This window comes from Vitis riparia, chromosome 11, assembly GCF_004353265.1.
Source record: "Vitis riparia cultivar Riparia Gloire de Montpellier isolate 1030 chromosome 11, EGFV_Vit.rip_1.0, whole genome shotgun sequence".
NCBI lineage: Eukaryota > Viridiplantae > Streptophyta > Magnoliopsida > Vitales > Vitaceae > Vitis > Vitis riparia.
This window is the reverse complement of record NC_048441.1, coordinates 18,339,689-18,352,753: the sequence shown is the minus strand read 5'-3', so window position 1 is coordinate 18,352,753 and position 13,065 is coordinate 18,339,689. Positions and strand designations below refer to the sequence as shown.

At 35.6% G+C, this 13,065-nt stretch overlaps 1 protein-coding gene across 1 annotated transcript; it reads right to left on the bottom strand.

Moving 5' to 3' along the window:
* Nucleotides 1–365: 365 nt before the first annotated feature.
* Nucleotides 366–12,900, bottom strand: LOC117925471 (serine/threonine-protein kinase 38-like). The gene is made up of 13 exons (XM_034844484.1): nt 11,564–12,900; nt 10,464–10,638; nt 8,705–8,788; nt 6,547–6,788; nt 6,160–6,403; nt 5,456–5,535; nt 3,781–3,865; nt 3,309–3,440; nt 3,112–3,225; nt 2,360–2,407; nt 1,970–2,054; nt 1,287–1,337; nt 366–1,205 (listed from the first exon to the last, which is right to left on the bottom strand). Exons 1-13 carry the CDS (start codon nt 11,845–11,847, stop codon nt 1,117–1,119), a joined length of 1,713 nt encoding a protein of 570 aa, XP_034700375.1. The 5' UTR covers nt 11,848–12,900; the 3' UTR covers nt 366–1,116.
* Between the last annotated feature and the right edge of the window lie 165 nt (nt 12,901–13,065).

Genomic DNA, 13,065 nt, shown 5'->3' with positions numbered 1-13,065 from the left:
TTGGTTTTGATTAACATTAACTATCGATAATTTCGTCTAAAATGAATATAATGATTAATATATTAATTATGATAACATTAATGATCGATAATTTCATCAAAACTTTAATGAATAATTGATAAATCTATCACAGTAACACCGATGAATAATGATGATTTTATTAAAAATTTAATAAAAAAATATTCATTAGTTTGACAATGACAATAATAATAATAATAATAATAACTAAAATGGAGAAATTAAAATCACATGAAACATATTTGGTAATGCTGTTCCAAGACTGTTGTCAAGCATGAATTTTTTTGCCTAAAAAAAATATTTCTAAAAGAATCAATTTTCATTTCTGTAATCTGTGTGCTGAACTAATAATGAAAACATTTTTGAAAAATAAAAAAATAAAAACATTTTCATTAAGGATAGCAACATCAGTCCCACAACAGTCTGCAGTTTTGAGGCCACAGCAAGAAGGTTAGCAGTTCAAACTTTTCCAGTTTCCAAGGGTCAGGAAGCTAATCCATGATACGAGACTTGATCGGTATAATTGAAGGATTGTTTACGAAACCCAGATGAGATTAGGCAGAGAGTTTGTGGGATAATCAATCAAAGTTGCAGAGATAAATACATAAACAGAAAAGAGTCGATTTGAATACAAGATCAGAAGAACTTATTCTTCAACCTGCAGAAATGACAACTCGAATTCTAGTGTTCAGTGGCTTCCCTCACAGTAGTTAGTTATCAGTCTCTAATGCAGTCATAGAGAATTTTGCTGTTTCCCAAGAAAGCAGAAATGGAAAAGGGAAAAGGCCCGAAACCACCTCAGGGGAAGGCAGAATCAGGTCTGCCAAGTGCCAAACTGGGTAGTCAGGACTCCCTATTCAGACACCAAAACTATAGATTATATCTATTAATACTGCCACCAGTCAGCCAATCAAAGTGGCATCCATGGAGTTCCTCTAATATAACTGTACACTTCCTCGGTCTTGAAAAATACAGCATTCAGCTTCATTGCTGGTGCAGATTAGGGCAAAACCTGACAGAAAAATAAGCGGGTGTTTCCACAAGGGGTTTGTCTATTTGTCATGAAGATGCTTTACATGGTCAGGCTCAGGACGTTCTTCACTGCGACATGACATCCCCTGGTGATGCATGCATCTGTGTTTCTGAGTTTTCTGCTGGGATATTGGAATAATCCACTCCAGAATCACCTGCAAATCATTGTATTAATCACAAAAATCCAGCTCAATGCAATGCACAAAAACCAAACTTAAGGAATCATGATCTGTTACTCAGGATGGAATTGGTAGATGAATGTTTGGATAGTGCACCCCTCTCTGTATCTGCAATGGTTAAAAGAAAATAATATCTTCATCAGATGCCACAGGAACAGATGATAACAAAGTTCTGAACTATCAAGTAGCAATAATATTTGATCTTTAAAGACATCCTTTGATTGAATTTTCTCTTATAGGAGAATTTCAAGCCTCTTCAGAAAAGGAAATGGTTTGTTTGAAGAACAAGTAACATTCTGGAAGTGTGGAATATGCCAGTGAAGGAAGCAGGGGTTGCAACCGATCATGTTCCCAAAGCCGGAAAATTCCTTTTATATTGGAGGGTAACTTAATGCAATTGTCGACTAGTGTTAACCCTTTCAATGAGCAGAACTGCCATGCAATATTCAATATTGAGATAGATACAGGTGCTTGGCACTAATATAAACATGAGATTATGTCATATCTGCAAATGTAAGTGAAACAAATTTCTTTTGTAGATGTGCACTCTTGTCTTAAATGTGTTGTGGATATGGAATATACCAAGTGAATTACCCAAAGCTACTTATACGTACTCTATATGCATGCAAAATAAAAGAAGAAAAGGAACATCTTAAGAGGATTTGTCTGATGAAGCATAGCATGCAACAGTAAGAAATCGAAACTAAGAAGTAACTCTTTGTAGAAAAAATGTCGCATACCAAAAGAATGGCGTGCTGCTTTGATAGCATCAAAATTCTTGTATGTATAGCCCACAAAACTTAGATCTTTGGGAGTTAAAAGCAGCTGCCCGTGAAATCATAGAAAAAAAAAAGATGCATTAGTAAAGTTAACAGGAAAAAACGATGGACTATTAAGCCTCACTTTAATTGTATTTGGTCAAGTTCCCATTTGTGAGGCATTTCCATTGAAGTCTAATGATTGACCACCATGCGTAGAAACTCATTGGAGCTGCCACATGCAGCTAATGTTCCATGATTGGGGACTGTTATAATTATAAACTTAGTTTGCATTTCAGATACCAACAAACATCTAAAATAAATTAAAGATGCTTGAACACAAGGTTCTTTTAATCCAGAATAATTACATACCTTCCTTGACATTCCAGATCCAGTTCTTGTTGGTTTTGGAGGATCCACCTAAGGAACAACTTAAATTTATTTCTCAAATACAGAGATATCAGAAAGGCATCATAGTGAACATAAGCAAAATATCTAGATATGTTAATAGAAATGGACAAAAGCACAGAGCTAGATAACATAAATGAGGAGATGAAGTTAGAAAAAAAAAAAATCAAGTTCGACAACTAGTATCCTTCGTTTGTGCAATTACATGATTTAGTTATTTAGAAAACTTCACAGAGTTTCAATCAGCATATGCATTAGCATGAACCAGTTCCCAAAAAGAGGACTCCGGGTTGAATTTTGTCAACTAGGGCATCCAATTGTTTTGATGGCTTGAAGATCTATTACATCAACATAAGAATAAACATTCCCAACTCAAAAAATAAAAAAGAAAACCACCCAATCTCTGGAAAGGAGTAGTATGTAATACTCAAAATACAAGAGCTTTGGCAAAAGATGCATCTTGATTTCACCCTAATGCATTTAATAAATATCGGTTCTTACAATAATATATGCAGTGATATGCCATCATTGAAGAAGGATATTTTTTTTTCATAGGTAAATAAAATTTTTCTATATATGGCAAAAGAAATCAGTACAATCATTGAAGAAAGCATATTATCTTGCTTGTTTTACGTTTTAGCTGGTTAGAATAAATGCATATACAAATATAAATGCATCGATTGGAGGTCAAAATGAGAAATAGTTGAATACGCTACCTCATCAAATTTCATAAAATTCTGAGTATCAAGTTCTCCATTGACCTCTGGTTTAAATGCTGCCTCCATCTCATAGAGTTTGTCCCATTCAACATCCTTGAACCATGGATGTGCCTGGTACAGTTCAATGTGCCTTATATGAGGGAGATTGCTAATTCAACAAGAAGGTAAATACTGTTATCAATACAAATACATACTTTTATTTCTGCTGCCCCATTAGCACCGAGCCTATGGTCCACATCAGAAAGCATCCTCGAGATCAGATCCTTTGCTTCAGGGGTCAACCTTGCCTCCTCAGGAAATTTTAAGTGATTTTTCCAATGCACAATCTGGAAAATAACTGATGAGAAGAAAGAACAGAAGGGGAAAAAAAGAAGAAAAATGAAAATCAAAACATGTAAGAATCAGGTACTGTCAAAACTGCAATATCTACAGAGGGTTGTGACATCAAACCAAACCGAAGGTTGAATGTCCTCACTGTTAATTCTTACCATTTGTTTGGCCGCTGTCTTGATTAGAAGCACTTGATATGCTATTTTAACTCATTAAAGAATATAAGCGAAGCCCGTATGAGAAACTAGAGTGGGTAAAGGAACAACTCACCCAAACCCAACCACATACAAACAAAGATTAAAGAACAAATGAAACACAAGCACTGGGGATGCTCACCTTTCTGCATGTTGTTATTGGGTCATCAGAGTAGAATGGGGGATATCCAACAAGCATCTCATACATAATTGCACCTAGTGACCACCTGCAAGCATAGTGAAAAATAGTGAAAAAACCTACATGAAAGATAGTGCAACACAATTGCGTTCATAGTGAAAAAACCTAAATACTTTCATTTTATGCAACAAAAGGATATATTAAAAAGAGGCCTTAGGAAAAAAAGTCACTAATATCTACTATATTTAAATGTTTATAAAATAAAATTTATCTTGCTCTTACTGAAACAATAAGTACTCCTCTTAATAGCAGAATCTAAATTGCTAGCCTCCCAAGCAACATAAAAAATAAAGAACAAAGTAATGCATATAAAAATTCTAATAACAATCTGGAAAAGACACTTCCAACCATAACTAACATATAACCAATAAATTTAATCAAAATCGTAAGTTCAAGCACATGTTAAATATGAATGAATATTGTGGCACTCGGTAGGGATGCAACATGCTTTTTTTACTTTCTATCATTGATGGTATGCTATTTCCCTTTTCTAAGATGCAATACAAGAAATACTGTATATAGAAAAGTATGAATAGAAGAACCTGGCAACAAGAAGAAAGGAAGGATTATTTACATGTAAAGTGTAGATAGGGAGCCCCATAATCATGAGTCTCTATGTGTGTGTTTAGTATGAATAGACTGCTATTTTGTTAGTATCAGTAACTCCTGCTTTCAAGATCTCATGACATTAATCAAATTGGAGATTCAAAAACGAAGTTCAACATTTCTTCCACGCCATTAGATTATGTAGGAAAAACCATGTTCTTTGGTTCCCCAATTCAAAAGATAATCAACTTGAATTACCAAACCATTGAATCAACTATAGTCTCACACACCCCATTGGTGCAGCCTGTTTGTATACCATCAACCAAGAGGACCTTGCCAAAACTACACACTCTTTAAGTCTCACTTGATGCACAAACACAACACGCATGGCTTCGCAATTAATTAATCTTATTACATTACGTTCTTATTAGGTTTCTTTAGGTAAATATCGCTGTAACTTTTTGAAAGAAAGAAACATTGGATTCATGAAAGACTTTTGAGTCCCTATATGTTACTTTAAGGTTCCTACTTGTTATTATGGTTTGGTAAAGCCTAAAGGAAGCCTCTTTCTGGAAAAAGGATCCTTACATGAAGTTGAATAAATTACAAGGAAATATTGAAAGAGTTTTTCACTCTAATGTGAATAAAATAAAATAAAACTCTTTTGGCCGTGCAATGGCCTCGCAGGGGAGACATTTAAAAAAGTAAAGGAATATTTGAAGGAAAGGAGTTGAGCCCAAAGGTCTCCTAGTGTTCTTCCATACTTTAATTTGAAGGGGTTCAAAAACTGAATCTCCACATCATGGTATCATGGTCGTCCTGGCTTCAAGTGTATAGATTTTAGGGATGCATGACTTTGCTAATTGTTTTTTATCCTTTAGAATTACCTGTCTCTCACAGATGAGTTTATAGATTGAAAATAACAAAAGAATACGACTTGATGCAGTGCACAGAAAAAAAAAAAGAAAAAAGGAGGTGAGATAATAACACAAGTTAAAGGAAACGAAAATAATGATTCATTACCAATGTGTATTCCTAGATAAATAGTATCATTCATTTTAAATGGACTAACCAATCACATTCCATGCCATATCCTTTCTTCAGTAAGACTTCTGGAGCAATATAATCTGGTGTGCCTACCGTGGAGAATGCCTGTCAGAAAGAAAGTGCTTTTTGTTTTAAACCAAATGTATTTGGAAATATGTGCTTGAAAATCTAAACAGCTAAAGTTAAACACGGAGAAAATAAATTATGAAGTGCAGACAAGATCAACCTAAAAGTGTGATCAGATGGTAACATGATGTTGACATGGCAGTCCTATATCTAATTCCAAGGACTTTTGCAGTGGATGGATTTTAGGCAATTTTGTCTTATGAAGATGCTTTTGCATTAAGCATTTGAAATGAGAAGTTGAGCAAAAAAGGAAAAAAAAATTATTAGTTAAAGACCACTTCTAACTAATGTGTTTTTTGTCTTAAGAATTTAAAAAGGGAAATTAAGAAGGGAAAATGGAAACTTTATTAACTTAAGGACCAATTCTAACTCATAAGATGTGCTTTTTTTCCCTCAAGAACTTAAAAAAGGGAAATTAAGGAAAAAGAAAAGAAAAGGAACGGTATTAACTAAAAGATGAATTCTAATTTGTTTTCACTTCCACAAAGTGTAATCCTTAAAGAGGTCCTAATATGTGTGACCAGGTACATATTTTGGAATGAAATCTGAAAACATGTGATGAAATGCCATATTTGTAAGATAGAAAAAGAGATTATTGCATACCAATGTCCTCCTGCTCTTCTGCCACTGCTGAAGTTGTTCAAGGGAACTTTTCCAATGTTTCACATGCTCATAATTTGGACAGGATTCATCAACATCCATGGATTCCTTCAGGCGCTCATAATTGACGGCCCTATGTTGATTCATAGCAGCTAGATTTGAACAGTCAAGAGGCTTGCAAAGGCCAAAGTCAGAGAGCTTCATGTGACCATTCATGTCCAATATAAGGTTGTCCGGCTTTATATCTCTGGTAAAAAAAAAAACAAAAAAAGCATGGTAAACTAAATGAGAAAGGCAAGTTAGTGACCCAGTTAAAGATGTAATGTTTTTAAGATACTTGTGTTTCTGATATTTTAGTAAGTTAATGTGTCACTGATGTAGAAGACCAACCTGTGAATGTAGTTATGTTTATGAATGGACTCTATGGCCAGGACACTCTGAGCTACGTAAAACTTAGCCACAGTTTCAGTTAAAGTCTCTTCTCTCATCAGCAAAGTCATCATGTCACCACCAGGCAGATATTCCATAATTAAGTACAAGTACTCATCATCTTGAAAAGAATAATAAAGTTTTACAATGAAATGGCTGTCAACTTCTGCAAGCAAATTCCTTTCAGCTCTAACATGTTCCACCTATGTTGTAAAAAGGCAATTGATGAGTGTAAAGATGATAATGATACTACATAAAATATGCAAAGACGATTGGTAAGATCTATATAAATAGTATACCCTGAAAAGATAACAAGATCAATAGAAAAAGTAACCATAGTTGTTGCCTAACATAGCTGCTTAAACACTGAATTCGCTACTATTCAAGGTTAGATGGCATGAGATTGATCTTATAATACTTAAATAAGCCAGAATAGATACATCCTCTTTATGGTTTTGAAACAGACATATAAGGAAAAGAAAAACCGACTTCTAAGTTGACAAGAAAATAAAAAGGCAATCTTTTCTGGATATATTCGCTCCTGCACTAGGTTGATAATTTGTCCAGCGGTACCAAGAGGAACAAACACAACAGTTTATTGTTGGTAATTCAAAAGCCAATAATTAAGCATCACAGCTTGATAAATCCTTTTTCCACCATCCTGCTCTATTTAAAGCAACAACTTTAAGTCAGCTATCAGTCTTTTTCCAGAGTCTCAATCCATGATCTTTTGGCCCTCCCCTGATCCTGATGGCACCTTAAACCGTTCACTCCTTAATGGCAAAGTCATTAAAGCTTTATTACACATTGCCAAAACCTGTATGATGGATTTCTCCTAACTTATCTTTTCAACTGACACTACAAACTTCTATCAAAAGCAATCATTTCTAGTTTTACCTTTTGTAGTCTTACCACTCATCCATCTCAACATACACAGTTTGGTGATACCCATTTATGAAAATATTTTTTGGACTAACATTATTCATAAAGCATGGAAAGCCTTATAACCATTTAAATTGGCTTTCTTTGAGCAATCACTCAAAGACTCCAGAACTATTTTCTTCATCCTTCCAGCAGTAATTCTATAATAAGTGTCCTCTTCGATATCTTCCATAATATGAATGACCAATATAAACTGTTAGCTATTTCCTAGTCAAAAATCTCCACCATTCCTGAACTTTCACTCTTGCTTTATACATACCACATGCTACACATTCTGCCTTAATCCTAGCCATCCCAAAACCTTTGAATTCTAAGCCATTTTCATAGTTTTAGCTTGGCATTTACTCCTAAAAAGGTCTTCAACTCCAACAAGTCCCAGCAAACAACTTAAACCATGGGACCTCAACTTCAGTGTGTCCAGGGAGGTAATAACAAAAAAAAAAATGCAGAAAGAAAGGCAATAATATTGTCAATTACAGATTAATATCTGTGTCTTAAATTCATAATACATCATGAAAGACATTGCAAAGAAACTGAGTTTCCTGAGTAACAAACTTATTATGATTAATGGAACTAGGATTTCCTGTAAACTTTGACTAACTATTAAAAAGGGAACATTCAGATCACCACAAAGAATAAAATTTGAACATTCGCAACTTGCAAATGTAATGAAGATTGTGTATGAAGATTTTGTAACCACAGATCATTGATGAAGTAAAAAGTACCCACTGAAAGATATAGATCTCACAGTCACTGTTAATATTTTCTATGGTCAAAATTGTAAAACACATATAAGCCAATAGTGCATACTTTTTATGGCCTAACGTTTATCTGCAAACAAATTAAGAAAGAATTATAAAAATAAAATAGAGAAATCAAGACAAATTTCTCCTCTCATTTCTGAAGAATTTCTCATCCTTCTTCCTTATATGTTTTTTCTCATTTTAATATAATTTGGTTTGTTCTAGAGAAAGATGTTTATTAAAAGAATTCAGAGGTCAGCAAGAAGAAAGATGAATAGATGTCATTTTGATTAAAAAAAATTAAAGGCACTATAGCTTATTTCTATTTCCAGTTTCCTGTCAAGATAAACATATCAGAAAGATATAGAGTATTCCATTGAAGACAAAATCAGTCCTCCTATAAAAGCGAGTACCAACAATGTCCAATCTCTCACCTGTCCCCTGCTTAGCATTTCCGACTTCTTTAGCTTTTTCATGGCATAAATATTGCCAGATAACCTCTCCCGACACAATCGGACCTGTAGAACAATAATGTATAGGCACCTGAATAATCTCCCACGTGCCAATAAGTAGCAAAAACCATAAATGAAGCTGGAAGAAAGCACATACAGCTTGAATAACCAATGCATTCCAATCAAAAACAATTATGAGGCAAAAAAAGTCACATTTAAGAAAAGCATGAACTCAGGGAACCTGGTAGTAAACACTGTGGGGGATGCTAGATGCCAATTTTGAAATCCTGTTAAAATTTATGCTGCAAGTGGGTACGTCCTAAAGCAGACTTGTGCTCTGAGTGGAATACTCCTAGATGCACCTAAGGTACTGTGAGGCAGGGTCAGGTTTAAGCTCTAAGGGCTAACTGTCGGGGATAAGTGATGAACCAAAAAAAGGCCTGCCTGATGGAAGATTAATGTTATAATGTTGACATAGTGCACCCATCAGCAACATACTCCTGTCACCCATTATGCATGTTGAAAGAATGCCTTTTTACTTGAGGATCCAAGTGCCAAGATTTTAGAAGAGATTAGCGTCATTTACGAGAGGAGACATATACAGATGAAGGAAAACCTAAATTAATGGGATTTCCTAATTTAGCATCCCACTCAATGCCTTTCACCAATATTTTTGTCATCTTTAGGTGCTAAACCACAAAATGGTCTTGGCATTTTGGGCTAAAACCATACAATTAATGGGAGGCATTGACACAGGATATGGAGAACCAAGGTTGAATTGGTAGGCTAAAACCATATAGGAACAACTCCTGTTGAAGCATATATCCAAGCTCAACAAGAGCTGTACAGTTGACTAGACTCTAGATTGAAACTGGTGTAATGATGTGCTTCTGAAAGGTATCTGCTACTGATATCGTTCTTTATGCAAACTCACACATATAACGTAAGATTCAGGACCGTGATCACATGCCGACCAATTTGATACATGGCCTAATTTTTCATTGTAATCTCTATGATTGGTGGGAGAGACTGTATGGAGCATCTTCTATCACAGCTCTCAATTGTCTCCAAAAGATGGATTCACCAAACAAAAGGATTGGGACTCTTAGCAGATCTTCTTGATAAGATTAATGTGTATATCATTGACCAGCTCCAGGGATGTCTCTTTCCACACCCTTAGAAGTCTTCAACAATATCCTAGGTTTTCTAACTTGCAGTAGTTTTGCATATAGAACCAGGTTGAAATCATAGGAGAATAGTAGCGGATCACCATATTTTCAGAAATAAATCCCAAACAGGGTCTTATGCTATCAGCGTACCAGCTTCTCCCTCACTGCCTTTGAGCTTCCTCTATGTTGGCAAGTTATTATTGGTCTAATTTCTATATCCTGTATTCGTGCTTAAATCAAATGCCTCAATTTTATCACCCTTGGCATGCCAAACATTGGAGGAAAAGAATAAAAAGTAATGAAAAATTGCCCCATTTCTATTCCATGCAGCACTTGGAAAGCAGGAGAAAACCATGTTTCTTTCAAGCAGGTAAAAGATTTACTGCTATTCCATGGGATACTCTTATAGGACTGACTATATCAGGTAACAGGCTTAACTGTGTTATAACCATTTTCTCGTGTTTCCAAATTTCACCAAAGTTTTCTCACGATTCTTTTCTAAACTTGTACAAACTGCTCATATATTGGAAAAAAAAATTCTCAACTTTAAATACAATATGCGTATGTCTAACCTCTCCAAAAGCCCCTCTCCCTATAATAGTTAGGTTCTCAAAATCATCAACACAAATTTTGTGCCGTTTAAGTCGCATATATTCTGTCTCTTTGCGCTCCAAGTCCTTAATTATATTGATTTGTTCCTCTTCTGGTACATCTGAAGATGCTAACCTTCTTTCCAGCACCGAGCGCCTGCAATTCATTCAATCTTGTCAGGAAGAGTACTAAAACCAAATGCTTGAAACTCCAATCCCTGATCAATACTAATTTTCAAATAATTAAAGTTACCTTGATGAAAACATAACATTTCAACATATGGGAGTATTGTAAGCTTAAAGCATAGCACTAGTGTGTGAACCAACACAACTGAATTGGTTATCAAATAAAACACCATGTAGGCCCAGAAAAGAAGACAGTTAAGTTGAGGCAGAAGAAAATTTAAGTAGCTAGGAAATGTTGTAAGGATTTCTAATAAAACTTTTTATGCTACACAATGATAATCATATACATCTAATCAGGGATTGACCAGATGCCTTGCAAGTGTTTCTAGAATGTATACAAATTGAAATAAAAAAAATGTATACAAATTGAAACATCAAAAAGAAACAGAAAGTTCGTTCAATTCTCAATCTTCTGTAGTGGCACTGGCTTTTCTCGGCATATCTCAGATGTTATGCCCCATAAGTACCTTGAGATTTTGAAGTACAAGGCAAGTACATTACATTTTGCATTTTTTCGGTTTTCTTGCAATACAAATGAACACATAATGTAATCACATTCCTTACAATTTGACGATTCCACACCTAAAATATTCTCAAATTAATCAGCTTCACTCAAAGTTTACATATTTTTCATCTCTGATTAGAGGTCTGATTCCAATAACCACAAATAAGCCACATTGACCAAAATTAAACACAACCAAGCAATCTGATAAAAGGGTCGAAATCAGATTAAATTAAAAGGTCTGTTTGGCCACTGAGAAAATGCAGGAAAGGAAGAGAAAAGCGGAAACCTGTCAAAGGCCTATTCAACCCCACCTGTGGAAGGATTCAAAATTTCATAACATTAAGATTAATGGGGCAAATGGGATCATGGAAAAATGGGAAATGAAAGGGACCTTTGCTTGCGTTCCTGAATGAGCTTCATATGGGCTTTGTAGTGGCTCTCGATGAACTGCTTGGCTGCAGCCACCCTCTCCATTGTCAAGCTCGAACCCATCACCTCCTCTTCTTCTCCTTTCCCCTCTTTCAAGCCCTTGCCTCTGCCATCTTCTCCGTGATTCTCCATAGCCTCTTCTCTCTTCTCTCTTCTCTCTTCTCTCTCCTCTCTCTCTGGTTTGTGAATTTTGGTGATCGTGACAGCGAAGCAATGCTCAGATGATGAGTCTCCCTCTGGACACATGGCTGTTCTATATTGGTTGGGTCCTACAGCTGATGTGTCATCTAGCTGTGCATGCAGGATGTACACGTAGGATTGCTGGGGACCAACATTTCAAGGTTATTGATTTTGACCTTATCCCTTTTATAATATTTGAAGAAAAAGTCAGAAGAAGGGAAAATATTGACATATTGATTAGTCTTTTAATGGAAAAATAAAAAACAAAAGAGGTATATTTAGTAGCAATTGGTTATTTTTACAAAAATATAGAAATATATTCTTTGGGTTTTGTGGTGTGAATTTTAGAACTTCCAATCTACTGTTATAAAGCATTAGCAATGAGCTACATCTCAAGCCCATAAACACATAGTCATGTTCAAAAGATTTGTGAAATATAAAGAAACTAGTTCACTGAAATCAAATGAACATGTTGGCGTTGGTGGTTTTATGAAGTCTGTTTGTTCCCGCAGACAATGTCAATTGTTGGTGTTCGAAGGGAAAGCTGAGGCGAACCGCCCAGCCTTCTTTAGCTTGACAAGGGAGTTGTTGGGCTCGACCACGAACCAAACCATTGGATCCTAAACCACTGTGCCCCCACAAAACACAACCTAAGCAAGTCATGAATCCCCTGTATGTTATTTAGGCTTACAGCTCATAATGGGTGTAGAAGAGAAGAATGTGAGAAAGTACTCTTCTGTGGAATCTAGAGCCTTGGACAGAAAGGAAAAGAACGAAGACTCTGCATCCCAATGGAGGTAAGCTTATGCAAATATGGGTTGGGTCCTCCGCACTTCTCTTGTCCCCACCCAAACCCCTGTTTCAATTCAAGGACCATATCCAAGAGCAGTTGGAAAGCTTTTCTGCCCAAATCCTACATGGAGATTTGACTTTCCCCCTCCGAAATATATTTCTAATGAGAGATTCGGCCTTGTACCACACCGACATTCCTCATTGCACAGATAAGTCTTGAGTCAATTTTGAAACTTCCATCGCAGGCCTTAACAACTTCCATGCCATTATTTGAATATCTGCCATGAGCATTGACCCAACAACCTAACATATAGCTAAGTCAAAGTTCAAGAACAATAAGGGAAAATTCAGGAGGGCTTCAATAATTCCCAACTGCAACAACAATCTTGACATCCAGATCAGGAACCTCTTTTAGGAAAGGGATGTTCTAAATTATGATTTCATTCATTTCTAAGCTCTTAATTGAAGTAGTATTACAAGATGTGTGGACTG